We start from the raw sequence: 21,810 nt of genomic DNA, 5'->3' as shown, positions 1-21,810 counted from the left end.
AGTCGAAATTCGACTATAATTAATTGGAATTGTAAGTTTGTACACTATTATGATTGTATTTTATACTTCTATAAACACAAATTTCGCCAAGACTACACTATAAAAGAATATTAATAAAGACAAACAATATATAATCTATTCTCAATTTGACAACAGACGTCAAGAACAAAAATTTGACAATAAATAGTATGCATGCGTGTGTGCGTCAAATACATGGTATGTAGTGTGTGTAATGTTTTCTTTATTGATTTAATGTATATTTTATGCATTATTTTAAAAAAATATTAGCATTGTGCACTTCTTCTCTATATTCTCTATAAGTGTGGAAAATTTCATACTCCTCCGTCTGCGCAATTTTCGTAAAAAGGGATACAAAGTTTTTGCTTCACTTATTAATATATAGATAGTTTGAATATTATTATTTTGATCAACGCGCGACGTCGACAACTACATCATAAACGATATTATTTTGACGATGTTTTATTTTTTTTAAATTAAAGAACACCTATTGTGACATAACTATAATAGTTAGACATATGCTGCCGCGACACTTTTTGTAAATAATAATATGTTCTACAAAGTCATAGCACATTATTTTATTTTATCATCAATAGTTTTCGCCTCGCACGCGATGTAAAGAATATTTTAGGTAATTTTTTTACACCTTGGGTTACATTATTGGACTTTAGTAAGGATTCCTAATTTTTGTTAAAAAAGAATATAGCCTATGTCGTTCGGGGTAGTGTAACTTCCAAACAGTGAAAGAATTTTTCAAATGGGTTCAGTACTTTCGGAGCCTATTCAATACAAACAAACAAACAAATCTTTCCTCTTTATAATATTAGTATAGTATAGATATGACTTATCTAAAGTCTTGAAAAATACTTTTTTCATCGAAACCTGCAAACAAGACAACTTTGTAAAGCGGATAAAGTGATATTTTTCGTTTCCTTTCATCGTCGAGACAAATGGCTCTGCTTATATTTTGTAGTACACTACAACCTAGGGCCGCGGACGCATACATTTTTACTTTAATTTTGTTATTAATAAGTAATCGTTACTTTTTAGTAACAAATTGTCCAATTTCAAAGTGCAGACAGAATGTCTTAGTTAATATTGAAAATGCATCCAATTAATTCACATGTATGTAACACGAACTACCCTTGATTTCAAAACACACAACAACCAGTACAGACCGCGGTATAAATGACTCAATTTCATTGGAATAACAGCCATCATACTCCGTTAATCAGAAAAGCAACATTTCTGAACGCTACAAAAAAATATTGGTCGAAAGCGTCGAGATTATGCCCCAAGTATTACCAATATCCAATAGTGCAACTCAAAATTACAATGGCTTTATTATTATTAATGTTATAAATGTTATGTTACGTTATAGAAAGTCCCACAAGCGCTTTCATATTGTTCTATTATGATTTCCCGATAGCGTCGTCGTTTTCAGTAGTGTCCGTTGTATCAACGTCGTCTCCCAATAAATATACCAAGGTTTCTTTCTTTTTTGACGGAATTTATACTTTCGCTGCAACTGTTAAAAGCAACACAGCCGGCTACACATTTGGCTAAACGCGATAGTAGACAGCGGTACAAACCCACTGCACATATTGATCAAGTTCAAACGACATCAACGCCTACTATCCCGAGTTTACGAGTAGTTATTGTAGTAAATTGAGACGAACATCCAAGTATAGACCACCTATAATCAGTGCTCAAAAACAGACACTATTAAAAAAAATCGGTTGTCTGTAAAGTCGGTTTACTGACGGTAGTTGAACGTGACAACTTCATAAGAAAATACGCCTAAGAGCGAGGTAACGCCGCATGAGTCAAGTCTTTTTGTGCGTGCAGCCGGCTCCATCGAATTATAAGACGTTGTCACGTCAAAAAATGTGGATAGAGATGTGGGACAATCAAGCGTTTCCTCACGTTCGCATTGGACGACACTAACAGGATTCAAATAGGATTTTAACACCTTTAAATATTATTTTAAGTCCTTGAACTTACCTAAATCCGAAAGGCTAACTTTCTCCAGGAACGGGTCAGCGACGGGAAGCTGAAACGAATTTTATGTATACGTTAATTAACCTCGTACCTAGTTACATGAGAAAAATATGAATATAGACAAACAGCGATAGATAGCAGCGCAAGTGTTTAACTAAACTTTAATTAAACATTAATTGTTTGGAATGGAATTAACTGTTTGATCTTTCCATCTTGATTGCCATTTAATTATGAATAAATAATTAATTATTAGGGTTGATATCAATGTCTTGAGCGATTTTTTTTTATTGCTTAGATGGGTGGACGAGCTCACAGCCCACCTGATGTTAAGTGGTTACTGGAGCCCATAGACATCTACAACGTAAATGCGCCACCCACATTGAGATATAAGTTCTAAGGTCTCAGTATAGTTACAACGGCTACCCCACCCTTCAAACCGAAACGCATTATTGCTTCACGGCAGAAATAGGCAGGGTGGTGTTACCAACCCGTGCGGACTCACAAGAGGTCCTACCAAAATGAAGTCGCTCGGTGTTCTAGTTTATCTTTGCCGACTACGATAGTGAAAAGGGTGCAAATGTATTAAAATTCAAATTGAAGTAACATACCCCTCTGGAATCGCGGAAGAGAATGGCGGCATGATGAGGATCCAAGAATGCATCTGAAGCTCTGTGTCTGTTAACAGGCACGTTGCCGAGAGACGACCTGCGTTTTTCAGCTTGTTGCGAGGCAGCCCTGCGTAGATGTGCTCCTGTTGACAAAATGTAATTAAAAATTAATTGGAGTTGTTATATATTACGAAATACAATAAAGCTATTACTGGCCAGTTATGATCGTCATGAGACCGACATTCATTTTGTACACTTCGTCTTTCGTTAAGCACCTTCTACTTCAATACAAACGTTGGAACTCAAAATAAAAGAAAATAATAAATTTATCCATTAATATGATATAATTTAAAATTAACATTGTTACAGTTAAAAATAAGATTAAAGTGAACAGCACAACGTTACCGCCACGCGGGGATTGTTTATATTGACCACAAAATACAATAATATAAATTATCTAATAAAAGCCAACAGTCTTTTTTAGCTAGACGAGTGAACAAATCTTGAGACATGAGGTCGTAGTCTCGATAGAATTGCTTGTTCTATTAGATTCGTTTCTACGGTAAAATCCATAAATCGGAACCCATAAATTAGAATTATTATTAAAAATCAAGTGTCACGATATTTTCGTGTTTTCATCAATCAAACTGTCGGGATCTGTGATCAGGTGCGACCTATATTTCTATCTAAAAGTATAAGCTAATAAAACCAGATCACAAGATTAAAAATAGTTTTCACGGTAGCGGATAAAGCAAACGTCCTCGGGGTCACCGTAAAGACATGTGTTTCCGGTAAAATCTAGCCAATCGTGCTAAATACTACACTACTATAACGCTTTTGAGATATTTATAAAAAATATCAGTCGCGAATTGGAACTAAATTAAAAAAAAAACATTGAAAGTTTTTTAAACTGCGTTCATATTTTATTGTGTTAAGAAAGTTTAATAATAAATAACTGGGAACAAATCACACCTAATTATGCTTTCCTGTGTTATAATATACCAGAGAGTGATATATATACTTATACATATATGTACGTTTAAATATATACATATTATATAGATAATAAACTCCCAGACAAAAAGCAAACAAACCTGTTCATCATACGAATGTTTGCCTGATGTGGGAATCGAAAATAATGTTGTTCTAATTAACAGTGCTTCCTCTTAAAATAGGATTTACACGGCCCGAACACAACGCGACGTCATCACCATACCATACCACAACATTGTAGCGTGGATGTATACGTCATGATACCACAATGTGTCACTTCGGTAAAATACCACACACCGACATGTGGTAAAAACCAGTCGACAGTTTATCTCTATAATTATCGGATTGGAATGGTAACAATAAGGTGAATTCAGGTTTTTCTAGATATAGCATTATGAATAAAACTCCTGCATTCCGGTTTTCGGAGGGCGGGACAGCCTTTATACAACAAATACAATTAAGACTTCGATTTTATATCTTGAGGCGAATCGCTCTTTAAGCTGCAATACTTGACTGCTTCGCGGCAAAAATAAGCACAATGAGAATACGTTACCGTGCTGGCTAACAAATACAAAATTTAAATATTACGTAAAATACGATGGCTTCATGAATGATAGCAAAACTTGCAGTGAAACATATTTTTTTTTTTTTCGCGCCGGGGGCCGAACCTCCTACGAGGTCCCCGCGCCTAGGGGGCGCGCGGGGTATGTGAGACTCAACGATCTGCAGGTGTTGAGAGCAGATCGCGGGCCCAAGGATTTTAGGGCCCACCCACTAAACGACTCCCCTGCACTCTTACACCCGACGTCCGATCTCCGTCCGGGGTCAGAACCCGTTCAGAGTAGGGGGGTTCCCGCGGTCAACACTACAACCAGACACGCGGCGCCACCCCGAGGACGCCCGACCGACGGGTCGTCGAGGCGATAGTCGACGACCAACGACGTCGGTCTCCGCGGTACGGCGGCCCTACCAGGCCGCCCGGGCGGTGCCGCTGGTGTTCCGGGATACCCCGCTGGGCCAGAACCAGCCTGCCGGGTCGGAACGCGATACACCGCCGACCGGGTTGCTCTTCAACAGTATGTTCGGCGACGACAGCGACGACGAAAATGCGGACCGCATCGCAGTCCGCAGCCGCCGACGCGCCGTCCCGTCCTCCTGGTGCCAGCGCGCTAGAGTGACGGTAGCGTGCAGCGCAGCCTCAACCCCCTTAGGTCGCCCCGTGACCATCACCGGGAGGAGACTGCCTCCTCATAGGGGCTGGAGCTGGACAAACGCCCTCCTCCGAACCCCGGCTCGACGGCGGCGGCACGGCGCCGAGAGGGAAGAAGAGCTCTCCCTCTCCCGTTCCGCCGCCTCCTTCTGCGAGATGGTGGACTCGCAGAAGTCGAGCATCGCCTGCCAGGACTCGTCGCTGCCGAGCATCGTAGCCACGACGGTCGGAAGCGACAAGTCCGGTAACTTGCAGTGAAACAGCCCCAACTCATGGACCGATCTTCACCATTATTGCTCCATGATAACGCGAGACCTCATACAGCACGAGAAACCGTTTTAACTCTACAGGAATTGCAATAGGAACCATTCATCGCCCTCCGTATTCGCAAAGCCATGCTCCAACGGACTGATGACTGATTTGGACAATTTTCTACGTGATAAAAAGTTTTCTTCCCAGGAGGTAGTACAAAATGCTTTCACACAGTTTGTAGAATCTAGATCACTAGAGTTCTATCGCAAAGACATAAATTACCTTCCAATTTGATGGCAGTAATGTATAGATTATAATGGTAGATATTTTAATTAAATAAAGATGTTAAAAAAACATCAATTTAAAATTTTCAGTACAAATCGGCAATTTCATAACTTAACCCCTAATATTTGTTGTTTCGTATCATTGATAACAAAAACTGGCTCATCGCCATTTAATATTAGCATTTCAGTTCGAGTTCAGAGAGTCAACACGTCATAAGGCATGATTGCTGTATATTTATCTTTCAAAGTCGGTCGGTGTTTATTTTGAAATGAAAACAAAATATTTTTCATTTTAGACAGTGTTTATAAAGATTTTATCTCTAATCGGTATAGTGATTGATGCAGCTCACCGCTTTTTAATACCACCAAACTTAAATCAATATTTTAATAGTGACATTGAAAGTGTTAGGATTATATATTGAATTTAAACAAAATTAATAAGTAGACAACACTTTGACAGTGGTAGACAACATTTAATTGAATCAGTTTCATAGTCAGGTCCCTACTTTGAGCGCAGTGACAATGCCCCATTTAAATTAAAAATTGGCTTTTATTAAATTGCGTGCATGAATTTCCGGGTATTTCCTGTTTACTGTTGAGAAGTTCCTATATCTGGAGCCAACGCTGGAAATTCAGGTCATTAACCATAAAAATGCATTCTATCGAAATTGGAAAAGCAAGTAAAAATGCAGGATGCAAGGAGGCGTTTTGATACAAAAATGCATATTAAACAAATGCTTATTGTAACATTACCATTTTTTTACACTATTTATCTTAACAATTACTATTTAACGAAATGAAATTATGAGAGTGAGGCTAAAAATTAACACCAGGTGGGCCGTGAGCTCTTCCAAACATATAAGATATAAAACAAAAACTAGAAACCGAGCTAATATGAATTTGTAATTTTGCTGATGTGTTCATCTCGAAAAATGAAATTCTTATTTTCATATCTGTGTGCACCAATTTTTCGAGTAAAGTGTAATAAAGGGACGGACGAAATGAAAGCCTAGCCTGCAATCCCACCAATAGTAGAATACGTTTGCTAAAGATATGTATGTGCTCTAATAGAATATCCCAGTGTAAACATCTGACGCTAACTGCGTTGCTGAAGTAAACAAAAACTGTAATTTGTAATTGTTTATTCGGACACAAATATGCTATGTGAATAAAAACCATTTTTGACGTGACAACGTCTTATAATTCGATGGAGCCGGCTGCAAGCACGAAAAAACATGACTCATGCGGCGTTACCTCGCTCTGAGGCGTATTTTCTTATGACGTTGTCCGACAACCGATTTTTTTTATACACAGAACTTCTGAAACAAATTCGGCAGTAATCAATATCGGTCATTCATTTGTAAATGATCCTGTCTATAAGTAGACAGCTGTCGGTTCACTTTGATAGCCAGCTGGAGACGAGCGAGGATGGGACCTGATCGGTGTGTGCAGCGCCATCACTTCTCGTGAATTTGATGCTCGAAAGACTCATTTTAGCGTTTATCTAACCATTATGAGCTTAGCCTGCCACTTGCAGTGTGAAGTGTCTTTTATCAGAGCTGGCGAGACATAATAGCAAGCTTCGAGGTTGGGGGTGCTCTTAACGGTTGACATTTTTGCTTAGAATGCTGCTGCTACCTTCATAAATCACCATAACAAGAAAATTGTAGTCAGATATGTACCTTTAAAACCACGCCTGGTGCATCAACATTTATCTTTATGAGCCTTTGCATTGTCTGAGAAGGCTATTCTTGGTTATGGAACATCACTGAAACCGGACATTGCTCACGCAGTATCCTAGTGATCTTCTGTAGAACTCTGAGCGTAAACACGGTCATTCTGCTTATTACAATAATAAAACGCATACTAAAAATTGTATTGTATAATACTAAGAAATGTAGCTAAATATATAATTCAATTTACCGCGGCATTTTGTAAACTTTCTCTTTAAGTATCACATCAGTGACGAAAAAAAATTGCTTCTAATAAAAATATTTTCTCGTGGTTCGATTCGTACTTTACAAACTGGTGTTGTATGAGTTAATACATAATTTTTATATTAATCACTTAGTGGAATTGTTCGTCGTTCAATCGTCAATTTCATATTTTTGCATTGCATTATGATGTTTACAATGTTTGCAATCATTCTGCGGGGTTATCGTTCAGCACATAAATCAATCATGAAGGTCAGATAAGAGGTCACGTTGTTTGTCCGCGATGGACACCTAAGCTACTGAACCGATGTTAACTTATTTTTTTTTAAATAAGTGTTTTGGTCCAACTTGGGCCATAGGATAGTTTTTATTTCGATTAATGGTCGCAATATATATTGATTAACAATAAAATGATTTCTTATGTTGATTATTGTTATTAATTGTAAGTTTCATAGTCTAAAACAGATGGCACCTTAAATCAGTTTTTACAGACAATTGTAATGCTGTCTGACATTGATATCTCATAGATAGTGCGGTGTTAAAAATACCAACGTTTCACATAAGCTACAATTTAATGGCCTAAACACCACGTGTTACTGAGGCTAAAGTGTAAGTGAAATTTATTTCGTAGTAAACGCAATACAGTGAAATCCAATTGTCCTTAATTTGTTAATTTTTGGTATTAGTTTAGCCGGCCACGTGTTACTTAGAAACAAAAACCTTAGCTACAGCAACGTGTGGCCGGGTCTGCTAGTGTACATATATAATTGAGATGTTTCATTAAACTGTTGTTTTTTTATTACTATTATAAATATTATTAGCCGTCGGAAGAAATTTATGATGCAATTTTGTAGTCGACTGCTTCATATTATATTAAAAATAATCATTTAAGCGGAACGAATCTCTGAAATATTTGTCGTTCTATATTACTCTTTATGGTAGGTATAACAAAAGACTATTCCATAAATGATGTCGCATCATACAATTTGCAGGAATATGTGTGCATCCGGCTTCTGTGACCGTGCAGACTATTTGTGTCTGCACAAATAGTCTGCACAAATTACAGCAGTGCACAACATGTCTTCAATCAAACAGGGTATTTAAATTTGTTGACGCAAGGTAAGAACTTGGTTCTATCCATTAGTGATGAAATATGCAAAAAAAAATTTGAGCCGCAAGGGTAGATGATATCATCTTCTTGCCTATATTCCTGTAAATTCGTTGGGAAAGCAGCTACAGTGTAAAATATAATTTAGGCTAGGAATTCAGGAATAAAACTTGAACAATTAACAGTAAGTGGATCGTGAACTCGAAAATTCATCCACAAAAAGTAGAACACAAAATATCCAAATGGGCAACGATAACCATTAACCAAGTGTTTTAGATTATCTACCGACGTAAACAATGAAGCCAATATAAATAATAATATTAAATAAAATGTTATGAAATATTACGATACCAAACACAGGCACAGTGTTACACTCTGAATTTAAGTATTTCAAAGACCTCCAAGAATCCAATGGGTACTAAATTAGAATAGTTTTTATCTTTTACCATGTAATCTTATCTTCGCGATTACGACTACACTTCACCTTTTTGTATCAAAATAACGAAACTGATTTTATATCTTCAAGGTATTGTTTAATTAAAAATTCTATTATGCTTGAAAATTAATGTACATCAACACACGAAACAGATGCGGAAAAAGTTATAAGTACACAAAAAATATAATTACAAGATTTTTTTGTTTTCTTTGTGAAAAATTACGCTTCTAATTGTTTACTCACCCAAAAAATGAAATTCGCTTTACCGTATCGAAGTAATAACTTTCTTTGTTTCCACGTTTAACACGCCTAACAAACAAAATGCAAGAACGAAGAAGAAAAAATATATTGGATTGATTGGTTTCATTACGATGGTTTCCTTAAGAAGTGAGTAAAGTAATTAAAAGTTACCCTATTACGAAGCTTGATTAGAAATTTGAACTAGATCCGCGAAAATAAACAAAATTCAGAAGATACTTTTCAAAGGGGCCAAAAAATCGATGGAAAGCTTTTAATTGCCGAGGCACTTAACAACCATTGGCAAAACCTTTTTAAACCTGTCCATTTCTAAATGGAAAACGAATCAAACTGAATATTTTTATATTGGTTTCCATCATAATTTATTGGAAATGGTTACTTGAATTATTTAAAATAAGGAGAGCTGTTTTCTGTTTTAAAATACCTATTGTGTAAATATGGTGAAGAGAACAAACAGAAGGGGACGACAGTTATATTGTAATAATACAAGATTTAAATAAAACAACAATAACACTTGGTCGAACAATGATTTAAACTCACATAAAGGTGTTTTACGCAAATATTTATTTACGTAACGTTGGTGTTCGTTTTCTACGACAAAGGAAAGGTCTTCAGCCGTGCATATTTATGTATGTGAGTGACTCCCTTCTAGGGTTGTTCTATCGAGTATTTCTTCTTCTTGACACACTAAATATTCTAGTCGTCAAATGCACCAATAAAGACCTATCGCTCCACATAAATCCTATCTCCAATGAATATGATGAATAAATGATTAAATCCTATTTACAATTATTTTAATGAAGCACTACTAAAGAAACCCTGTTTTGGTTTTAAGCTTCATTTAGTAGGTTACCAAATGTTACTCACGCTGAGTTATATCTTCGAACCAAATCTTCTTCTGAGAGAGAATATTCAAGTAAACGCAGTTGAGTTGTGTATTGAGTGAACATATATATACATAGTAACAGAATTTTATTTAGTCGATAAACAATTTTGTAGTCCATATTATTTTGTCACATATGTTTATCACCTCACTAATGAAAAATTAATCCTTTACAAAAGATGAAGAAACCAATATTTATTGGGTTGCTCGATACGTACTTTACAACGTTGTTTGTAAAATATATTAATTTAATTATTTATACATTTAAAAAAACGCACGATTTATGAAATTATTTGACATGAATCCAACAATAATGCCTACATGCAGGTGATCCAATGCTATGAGAGGTCTTGACAAAAAGTATACTTAGTCTCACAATGTCGCACGCTATTGGCTTATTCACTCGACTAAAGTTTAAGGTTAACTCGTAGGTACTCGACTATTTTTTTGTATGGTTCAAACTTCAAGTTGCAAATAGACTAGAGTAGAATAACACAACGAACTACCCAAAGCAAATAAAAAAATATCAATTAGATCCTCGCTATTTACACCCGGCCGGGTAGGTGAGCTCACGGGCTCAACTGAGAAAATTTGCTAACACTAGCCCTAGCAAAAGTAGTGCTTCGCCGAATCTACCACCGGATCGGAATCGCGACCTATTGTGAAGATCTGGCGAGAAACTCAATAGGGCAGGTCTATCTACAGGGTTAGTTCGCTCGTTGAACACTTGAACGGAGGACGGTGACTGGTGCTTGTGGATCCTAAAAGCACCGAGAGTTGCTTTGCGTTGTCCCGTCGCGGTCAGATAAGTCGTTCATTGCTCATGCGAACTTAGTTCTAGAGACCGCGTAATTATGAGTAGATGAGCACTCGCTCTACCCAGTATTAAAGTGATTACCGATGTCGATTTTTACAATGCTTCTGGTGTACATTTTATACTGCATCTCGGATGAATAATCCAGATTTTCATAATACCTACAAAATGGAATGGCGGATAATGGACCACGCTGCAAACCTCAAGAATTTAAGGTAATTGTAACGTTGTGACCCGTTTTCATTGATACCAAGGCATTAATAACAGTTTACATATATGTTATGGACTGGACTTATGGATGAATGGCTTAAATGCTTTTTTTATTTTGCGACAATTTTAATCCCATACTTAAAATGTTGGCGGAAATTCATAACAATACAAGACTGAATAACAGATTCCAATTGATTCAACGGTTGGAAGGATTACCGTACACAAACATACTGTCAAATTTAAATATTATTTTTATATTACAGGAATATCTTGTCGAGCGAGGTTTGGAATAAATATTTTTTAGCTTGCAGCTGTTTCACAATGCCTCTAATAACGTTATTGTTCACGGAGCGGGACATTTTGCATCATACTCGTATATGCAGTGCCTGTATATCTGTACACCATATGTATTAAGCAATTTTTATTTTAAAATAACATGTTATTTATCAAGACCAAAGGCTTATGTCCACAAAAATCGACATAATCAAAATCTAATATCAAATGCCTTGACATTGTTTTCATAATTATTCTGATCAATGACAAGGATGTATTCGACAGTTTTTTCGACACACACACAACTCTTTGGTTTAATTATTAGTGACCCTGACTTGTTACCAAGGGGTTCAGGTTTGTTCACAGGTCGAAGCCAATATTTTAATAAGATACCCACTACACTTGTTTTTTAAAATAGAATGAATACACGGCCGTTGTACGGGAGAATTACGACATAACTCAAACCCCTCTGACTCCATGTGTCAAGTTGGGATATGGCATTCACGTTGTGATATCTTTAAGCTCCGTTAAAAACTCCATACCAGATGAGCTCGAGAAATAGTTCAATTATCATACTTAAATATATAAAGAAACTTAGTGCGATTGACTGTTTAAACGAATGTAAATAACTTGCCACTGAAACAATTCTTAAAATCATAAGTGTTTTTTATTATTATTTAACAATTAAGTCGCCGTTATTGGGAATCTCACCCCTCACCCTATCTTAAATGTTAAGTTTTAATCACAATTGAATTTAAAAATCGTTGTTTTTAATTATTATTATACCACATTTTTCACTGAAACGCACAAATAATGCACAAACAAGTATTAATACCAACAATATCATCAACTGTTTTCACATATGTATCTTTTGTGCGCGGCATAAAAAAGATATTAAAATGATATTTTTGTTAAAAATATCAGGCAATGAAAATTTCTATCGAAGTTGTCAGCTTACAGAAAACTCGAGCGATTCTGCAAATAAATCTTGAAGATGAAGGATGACAAACGGACGGAGCACCTGTCCTGATCCTGACCTTTTCAGCTGAAAAAGGCCTCCGGACCAACAGAAATCTTTCTATACCAAAGCAAAAGGAGAAGAAGTCACCACTTCGACAAAGCGGCACGACATGAGAACCCTCTCATCGTGACGGCCGGTAACTACATTCCCGATCCTGCGGACAGAATGGAAAGCAGTCGACGTCGCCCCAAACACGTCATTTCGGACTCTCCCGATCCACTAATGGTGCTTTTAGGTACTTCAAGCACCGGTCATCGTTCTCGTTGAACCCGTCGCTTATGACGAAGGGCTCTACGAGGAAATTAACTCTCAGACACAGCCCACTGAGTTTCTCGCCGGATCTTCTCAGTGGGTCGCATTTCCGATCCGGTGGTAGATTCTGCGAAGTACGGCTCTTGCTAGAGTTCGTGTTAGCAACGTCGTCAGGTTTGAGCCCCGTGAGCTTACCTACTAGTTAAGGTTACGCTGACATAGCCTCTCGAGGCTCTCAGCTTAGGTAGGAAAAAAAAGAAGAAGAAGTCATCGTTGACGGCTACTACTTTGACGCCATAACCATTAACGCTGGCGTTTCATAAGATTCGGTGTTTGCACTATGATATTCATATGACATTTCAATGGCTTGCTGTACACGTACAATATGTACAGTGAATGATAGAGTACAGAGAATGGGCGATGCCCGGTATAAATCAAGAATTTCTGAGATCTGAAGTAACGATCAAAATTTGTGTCTGAAATGGAAAGCTCTATGTGATAGGTAAGCGAATGGTGTGAATTGTATTAAGTTCGATTCAACCATTGAAGATACAGATTATATATTGCAAAGAACGACATATTATACTTATATGTCGTTGGAAAGAAGGACTTTTTTATCCCGGTGTCGTAATGCGAAGGCTTATCCCTACAAATGTCAAGAGAAATGAGATAAGTGTTTTTTGCGGCTTGTGAACATTGATTTGCGATTGAAATAAATTCAATTCTTACATTTGTGAAGCCGTCTCGAAGAATTCTCATCTTAAGACGAACGTTGTCCAGGGTTAGGTCCCACCGACCGGTTGTTCAGAATTACGTGTGGAAAAAATAAATTTGATGCTCCGCCCATTCAAAGCGCTAACGATCCACTTCCAGCGTTCCCCAGGGATTCTGAACGACGATGTCATCGACACACATGATATACGATGCTTGTCGAAGGCCTTCACAATATAAAAACTCATTGTGTGGGCTTCGAGAGTAAGGTCAACACAACCAAGACTGAAACCGTAATTTCAATCACTGACCACGAACCTCTCTTCGAGGTCCCTCGGGAGCTAAGCAATTACATTCAATTCTATCACCTTAAAGAAATTAAGTTATAGCAATATTTATGTAATTAATATCTAATATATAAAATTCTCGTGTCACAGTTTTCGTTGCCATACTCCTCCGAAACGGCTTGACCGATTTTGTTGAAATTTTTTGTGCTTATCCAGTATCTATGAGAATCGGCCAACATCTATTTTTCATCCCCCTAAATGTTAGGGGTAGTCCACCCCTAAATTTTTTATTTTATTTTTTTGGCAAAATTTTAAATTTCTATTTTTTTATGATACAACATACAAAAATACATACAATCCTCAATTTTCACTCTTCTACGATCAACCCTTGCTTTTTAATAGTCATTTTCATAATTTTATCATTTTCTATCCCGCTCGATAACATCAATTATTATCACTTGGTAAGTTATCCCCTCCATGTGTCTACCGGTGTCACTTCTCACCCTGTAAACAGCACGGAGTAGGGATGTTACCTCTACAGTTTTCGGCTATTATTAGTGTTTATGCTTCAAGCGTAGTAGTTAAACATTTTTAGTTCATCGCCTTGCATGTCAGATGGAAAATGTACAAAAAAATTCCCTAAAGATTTCACTAACGATACAATCACAAATGTCGACGGAAACCCAATATATCGTCGAAGGAATCCAGATAATGGCGGACAATCATTTATTAAAAACATCAGCAACACAGACATTGATATTGACAATCGTTGGGTCGTGCCATATTCGCCCCTGCTGAGCAAAACATACAATGCTTATATTGATGTTGAGTTCTGCAGCTCTGTGAAGAGCATCAAATACATTTGCAAGTATGTCCATAAAGGCAGTGACATGGCGGTGTTTAGATTGGAAAATATGAATGTACCATGGCACACAAACATTCGCTTGAGGCGTTGAACAGGACATTGAAAGATATTAAAAACAACGACAAACTATTTGGTGGCACTCTGTTAGTCCTTTCAGGTGACTTCAGACAAACACTTCCCGTCATTCCACGTTCAACATACGCTGATGAAATCAACGCCTGCTTAAAGTCATCTACATTGTGGCGTAATGTTGAAATAGTACAGCTGAAAGTAAATATGCGCGTTCAAATGCTTCAAAATCCATCCGCTGAAACATTCTCAAAACAACTCTTAGATATCGGCGATGGAAAAGTCACTATAGCTGAAACTGGATACATAAAATTAGCGAATGATTTCTGCACTATCATTGATTCGCAAGATGCTCTCATTGAACAAATATTTCCCAATGTACACACGAATTACATAAATCTCGAGTGGCTTGCAGAAAGAGCAATGTTAGCTGCAAAAAATGTGGAGGTTGACATTTTAAATCTGAAGATACAACAGTTATTGCCAGGAGACTTGGTATCATATAAATCTATTGATACAGTTTGCGATGACACTGAAGCTGTAAATTTTCCAACAGAGTTTTTGAACTCACTGGATTTGCCAGGCATGCCACCACATAACTTACAATTGAAGGTTGGATCTCCAATTATTTTGCTTCGTAATTTGAACCCGCCACGGCTATGCAACAGTACGCGATTAGTCATTAAAAAATTAATGAAAAAAGTTATCGAAGGCACCATTTTAAATGGCAAGTTTCGAGGTGAAAATATATTGATACCACGAATACCTATTTAAGCGGGCTAACAAAAAATATTGTTCACGCTGCAGCATTAAGAGATTAATATTATGTAATGAATTAATTATATATATATATAATTATTACTTTTAATAAATTAAAACAATTAATGTTTGGTGTTTTGTTATTTTTAAACAACATTCCCTCATCGTTCCCTGCGCTCCAGGCCTTTTTCACTCATATTCCACATCCTTATACACTTCCAATAAGTTAGTATTTTAGAAATTCTCTAGAAATCTTATATATGGCAAGACACCGTTTGCCGGGTCAGCTAGTAATATATATATATATAATAGATAAAGCATTAACACGTAGCCTTTCCTTCGATCAGGTCGCATCGAGGGCAAGCGCGCCATGGGCAGAGCACCAGCCAGATGGTCAGATCTAGCAAGAGACGCACTTGGTGGTAGTCTGTACTATGCAGTCCATGCCACCCATGATCGAGCACAGTGATAGAACGTCACATGTGGTCGCGATCCTCAGTAGTGGGGGAACGATATAGAAGTTTCCTTCAATTCTTCTTCCACAATTCTATTGCCATTTTGTTACTGTAGAGAAAGCTACAAAACTCTAGCTTTCAGGAGCTACATGTAAGTATTTCTGACATCGGATGTAATATAATGACAGACTCAAATGCACTCCGAGTAATCAAATTTTGAAAGATAAACAAGTAAAAAATGAGAATTTTAATTTTAACTGCTTACAGTTTCTCTCGTATGTGTGCTATCTTTTACGTAAATAGCTGTATATATCATGTACTTGCAATGTTAGAATAAAGTATAATTTATTTTCTTTTATTTGATTAGTTATAATTTACCAACGATAGAGATGAACGATTAGCAGATTGAACTAAATCTGTATACACTTATATGCATATACACATACACCTGAGTATACACCTATAATTAATTAGACAGATAACAATATGTACCATTAAAACGAACATCAACTGCTAGACTTCATTTACTTGTCGTTTTTGTACTCAACTATGAATTCAATGAACTCCCGTCTATGGGTAAATGAAGGACAAGTGTTTTATGTTCAATTTTTACATCGAGCAGATGATCTCATTCTTTTCATGCTTTTCAAGTAAGAAGTAACGCAGTTTCATACTTTAAAATCAACTACAAATAGAGTAAAGTGGCTTCGACTTAAAAAAAATGGAATTGGCAATTATAAGTATGTAATCAGACAACAAAGCAATTTTTTTATTTGCCCATTTTTCTTGTTTCGAAATACCATAAATACGACCTCGTAGAGTAGGTAAATTAGGCTTCATAAAAATAACATGTATAAATATAAGACTTCAAGCAATTGTTTGTTAATTGTTGTATATTATATTATGTTTAAGTAAAAAACAAGTCTAAAAAAAGCAGTAAGAAAGTGAAAACATAAATAAATACCTTCTTTTAAAATAGCATCGAATATTTGGTATGTCGCTCCACAGTCTTCTAGCAAAGGTCTTTGAATAACCTTATGTAAGTGATCAGCGTCTAGAGATTTAGAGCGTGAACGAAATTCATCGTTCTCCATAGTCCGAGTTTGTTCAGCACTGGTAGTGGGAGCCGCACATGATCCTCTGCGACTATCGCCTGATTCGTGCCTCCAACTACCCACTTTTTTCCCGAATGTTCGGATAAGTTCTTGGATCGAATGGTGCTTATGACGATGTCCACTTCCACTCGATCCTGACCCTCGCCTCTCACTCGAAGTGGTTTTCGAAGAGCTACTAACACTCTCCGTTAATTTTTGAGCAAAATTTTTATTATCGAAACGGCTCTTGTACGGTGTGTGACTAACTTTGTTGTTGGTTATTTCACCGTACCTTTCACATTTACTGTACTCGTTTTCTTGTATATCGTCCATTGCGTCATTAAATAGAGGGGAGACGAATTGGCGGTACTCATTACGTGGCGTTTGATATGTGTTGACGCTGGTTTGGTAGCGATCGCCCTCGTGACGTCTCCTTGAGTCTGCATGGTGTGTGTGATAATGATGCGAAGACGATGAAGTGCGAGTTTCCATTACATCTCGGAAATAGCTGGCAAAATTTGGATAACGATCTCGTGGACTAGATGCAAATTCAAAAGGTGCGCCTGTAGAGCCTCTTAAGCTTCTTTGTGCATATGACCCTCTTTGGTTTATAGGAATAGCTCTTTCCTGGGAATCCTGAGGTATAGCTCCACGCGAATCATTCGAACTCAATGAAGAATACCAACTGTCAGCCCGCTCCTCTTTCTCTGAAGGCGGTGTAGAATCCCGAGAGTGTTTGTGTAAAAAGTGTGACAGGCCGTGCATTTTCACAAATCACTTGTAATATACTTGTTGAAATGTTAGTACACAACTACATGTTCGTTAACTGCAATTTAAATATAATATTGAATCGATCGAATCTCTGTCATGAAGCGGTGTCAAAAACATAATTTCAAGAATTACAGTGGGCGGGTTGACCTTATAATTAGCACCAATTTGTTTGAAGTCCTTTGAAAATATAAGCAGGACCATTGACCTACTAGAGGTGTCGTACCATCTATTATGTCATTTAATTACGTCCGAAGGTCAACGGTTAGGTCCAGTGAGAACATGCGCATGAATTGAAGCACAAGTTCATAAATGCATTAATAGCGTTGATAAGGTACATGAACCAGTTTTAGCAAGATTTCAAGGCCATTGCGTTCTATTTAAGGGGAGTGCGATTGTGTCACAGACGGGAATGTCGGCAATACGAAGGGGCCCGTGATGCAGGGTAAAAAACGTCTGCTACAGGACGCATGCGTGATTATATTGCGGTACAACGGATTTTAGTAGAATCCTTTAAATACATATTTATAAAAGTATACGACTTTTGTGCACTGCATTATATAGTGAATAGTTGTTATTTATATTTTATAAGTTTTAGAATTTACCTATTAAAAAAAAAACGATAGATAGTGATTACTAAAATTATGGTTACTTCAATTCGTCAAAGTGGTCTTATAATCGCTAAAGCCTTAAAGCTCAAACATTGACACTATTTAAGATACTTTTAATCTCTAAATTTGAAGCGATGATGTTCCGAATAGATTTTAGGCAAGAGTATCATTCTGATAGAAAATAGGAAAATTAAATTTGCTGATTAAGCATTTTTAGTAAATTTTCAAAGATAAAATAAAAATAAAAGTCCTGTTTCACTGGGCGTACCGAGCCCCGCACACGAAAATATAACTTTCCAACCTATTTTCGACAATACTTAGTGGTGTCAGTGGCGGCATTCACCTTGATATCTTTACGCTTTTAAGTGATTTTTATTTTTATTTTATTTTTTTTCGGGCCGAGGTCCGAACCTCCTACGAGGTCCCCGCGCCTAGGGGGCGCACGGGGTATGTGAGACTCAACGATCTGCAGGTGTTGAGAGCAGATCGCGGGCCCAAGGATTTTAGGGCCCACTCACTAAACGACTCCCCTGCACTCTTACACCCGACGTCCGATCTCCGTCCGGGGTCAGAACCCGTTCAGAGTAGGGGGGTTCCCGCGGTCAACACTACAACCAGACACGCGGCGCCACCCCGAGGACGCCCGACCGACGGGTCGTCGAGGCGATAGTTGACGACCAACGACGTCGGTCTCCGCGGTACGGCGGCCCTACCAGGCCGCCCGGGCGGTGCCGCTGGTGTTCCGGGATACCCCGCTGGGCCAGAACCAGCCTGCCGGGTCGGAACGCGATACACCGCCGACCGGGTTGCTCTTCAACAGTATGTTCGGCGACGACAGCGACAACGAAAATGCGGACCGCATCGCAGTCCGCAGCCGCCGACGCGCCGTCCCGTCCTCCTGGTGCCAGCGCGCTAGAGTGACGGTAGCGTGCGGCGCAGCCTCAACCCCCTTAGGTCGCCCCGTGACCATCACCGGGAGGAGACTGCCTCCTCATAGGGGCTGGAGCTGGACAAACGCCCTCCTCTGAACCCCGGCTCGACGGCGGCGGCACGGCGCCGAAAGGGAAGAAGAGCTCTCCCTCTCCCGTTCCGCCGCCTCCTTCTGCGAGATGGTGGACTCGCAGAAGTCGAGCATCGCCTGCCAGGACTCGTCGCTGCCGAGCATCGTAGCCACGACGGTCGGAACGCTTTTAAGTGATGACTTAACCCCAAAGGGCACTGCTTTACGCATGTAAACTTTGGGTGCTTTTGTTTACTATTGTATTTTCTTGCAAAAGGCGTTAATAGTCCAAGATTCCAGCGTACACATTTTCCTCATGCCAACCCTACTAAGTACCTAAAATATGTACTATATACATAAACAAGTAAACAACCTATGATTTAACCCAACTGTAGTTCTGTTGATTGTTCTAATTGTATTTTAACAATTCCCGCAGGATATAATCATGAATTGTCTCGAGCAGAACTGTTACCATTATTGTTGTGCTTGAAATTAAAGGTCGAAATTTAATATTATAGTAGAAATTGAAATCTACTTTAATGTACTTTAGATACATCCCTTTTGTCTATCGCAAAACCAATTTACTAGCTTCACCGTATATTGATAGTCAGTTAAAGCTTTGTAATATATTTGTTTAAGTAATTACAGATTGTACAAAGTTTAAAAATATTTTAAGACCATTTAAGAATATTTCGAGTAACATTACATTTCGTTGACAATTCAGAAAGGTTATCGTTTTTTTTAAATTAAGATTCACGGTACATATCGACAGTGGAATAACAGATTTCATTTACAGATAGTACATTAAATTCTTAATGAATATTATGTTCAATAAAATTATTTTTTCAGTGCCCATCGTTGTTATGAAATGATAATGATATTTTACATTCTAGATATGTATACGAGTATATTCACCAAATTTACTGAAATACATATTTTACATTTTAAAACTTTATATACGAGTGTTCTCCAGATATAACAAAACGTGTATTTCAGCATATTAAACAGTTCGGATATATTTCATCTAATCGACCTAACTGGCCAATATTTAAAGTTATCCATGGCCAGAACTTTCCAGTAAGAGTGCTCATGATCGATAAGCCTGTCCGGGATGAGATTGTCGATTTTTGTGGCCACCATTCTTGGGCCAAGCAGCAGGGAGTCCCCTGGTGTTAAGAGGTCATTGAAACCCAATCGCAATGATACAAAATTCGTACGTATTGTTACAGAAATTGCATTGGTACAGTACTGCTATAGATGGTAGCAAATTAATAACAGTAGCTAGAAGAACATTAAAATTATATCACCTGAAAATTTATTTCTATGCTATTGTATTGTAAGACGTGTTGACTTCAAAAACGATACTCATCTATACTAATATATAAATCTACAGTGGTTTTTACGGATGTTCTGTTATAACTACTGAACCATGCATCTGATTGACTTGAAACTTGGTATCCATGTAGAAAATACATGTACTTTAATGGATAGGCTAATATTTATATGAGTGTTGGACTCCCTACACTAGTTACTGTGGCGTTAATGATGAGAATCTTTGTGAGGGGTGAGAAACAATAATGTTAATTTTAAATACCCAGCGAAGCGGACGGGTACAGCTGGTTGTTTTATAAAGATATACACAAACTCGAACCTTTTTTCCATCAATGACCGACAAGCCTACCTGTGAGTGAATGATTAATGTCGCACATGGACATCCGCAATGCCACGGGCTCAGCTAAACTGCTACCTGCCGTTAGGAACTCTTTACAAACCTTGCGTGAAGAAGAACAAACAACCTGTTATACTTGGATTGGAGGTGCCCAAAACGATACTTTTAAAGGTACTGTTAAGGAACACACATTTTTCAAATAAAAGGAGTGTACTGTACTCTGGTGGTGGGCACTGCGATGATAAACGAAACGACGCCTCATCTCAAACAATTCCTCAGAGCATCTTTCATGGAACCAACTTTACAAAAAACAGCGTGGACCAGTTTTTTCGTAGACCACAGACAGTAAGTACCAAACGAAAAATATATCTTTCAAATCCATTGATCGTGTATACCTATAATCAAAGCCATTGATATTAGAGCATAATTAATACGATAGTACCAATAGATTATAAAATTACGGAAGTGAATCCAAATCATATTGAAAAATAAATTTTAGTAAAAAATTCAATGAAAGTCCATCTCGTTCCCTTTTAAGCATTCTCTTTTTTTTATATCGCCTCATCTACCGGTGCTGCCATCTAACGATGACATGACGCCATGACGTTGGTTTATACTTATTATGTTTTGAATCAAAATCACTAAATGCTACCGGTTTATTTTTAGACGATGTTAGTTTAATATAAATTAAATACTTAAATTATTAAGCCCGGTAGACAGTGACCGTCATATTTTAAAATAAATAAAAAATATGAATTCAATTATCGCGAGAGAAATGTCCTCATTTAAGTCGTTCGTAGATTTCGCAATCGCAAAAATCATATTCAACTTTTAAATCTTCAAATTCTAAAACACAATTAACAATTGTCCTTTACGTTTCTATTATATTTAATTCATTTAACATTTAACATAACATTACACGTATACATTATTACACGTATACATATATATAACATTAACGTAACAT

The 21,810-nt window shown here is 37.5% G+C and overlaps 1 protein-coding gene across 5 annotated transcripts in view; it reads right to left on the bottom strand.

The window, feature by feature from the left end:
• Snf4agamma (SNF4/AMP-activated protein kinase gamma subunit) overlaps nucleotides 1-21,810 on the bottom strand; it is a 92,892-nt gene that overhangs the window by 18,882 nt on the left and 52,200 nt on the right. For 4 of the 5 annotated variants that reach the window (XM_021352503.3, XM_021352504.3, XM_038021881.2 and 1 more), the window contains exons 9-10: nucleotides 2,628-2,770; nucleotides 2,023-2,071 (exon numbers count right to left, since the gene is read on the bottom strand). In XM_021352503.3, the coding sequence (XP_021208178.2) occupies nucleotides 2,023-2,071; nucleotides 2,628-2,770 (192 nt within the window). 5 annotated transcript variants of the gene reach the window in all.

The sequence above is a fragment of the Bombyx mori genome, chromosome 1 (genome assembly GCF_030269925.1).
Source record: "Bombyx mori chromosome 1, ASM3026992v2".
Classification (NCBI taxonomy): Eukaryota; Metazoa; Arthropoda; class Insecta; order Lepidoptera; family Bombycidae; genus Bombyx; species Bombyx mori.
This window is presented reverse-complemented; position numbering and strand designations above follow the sequence as displayed.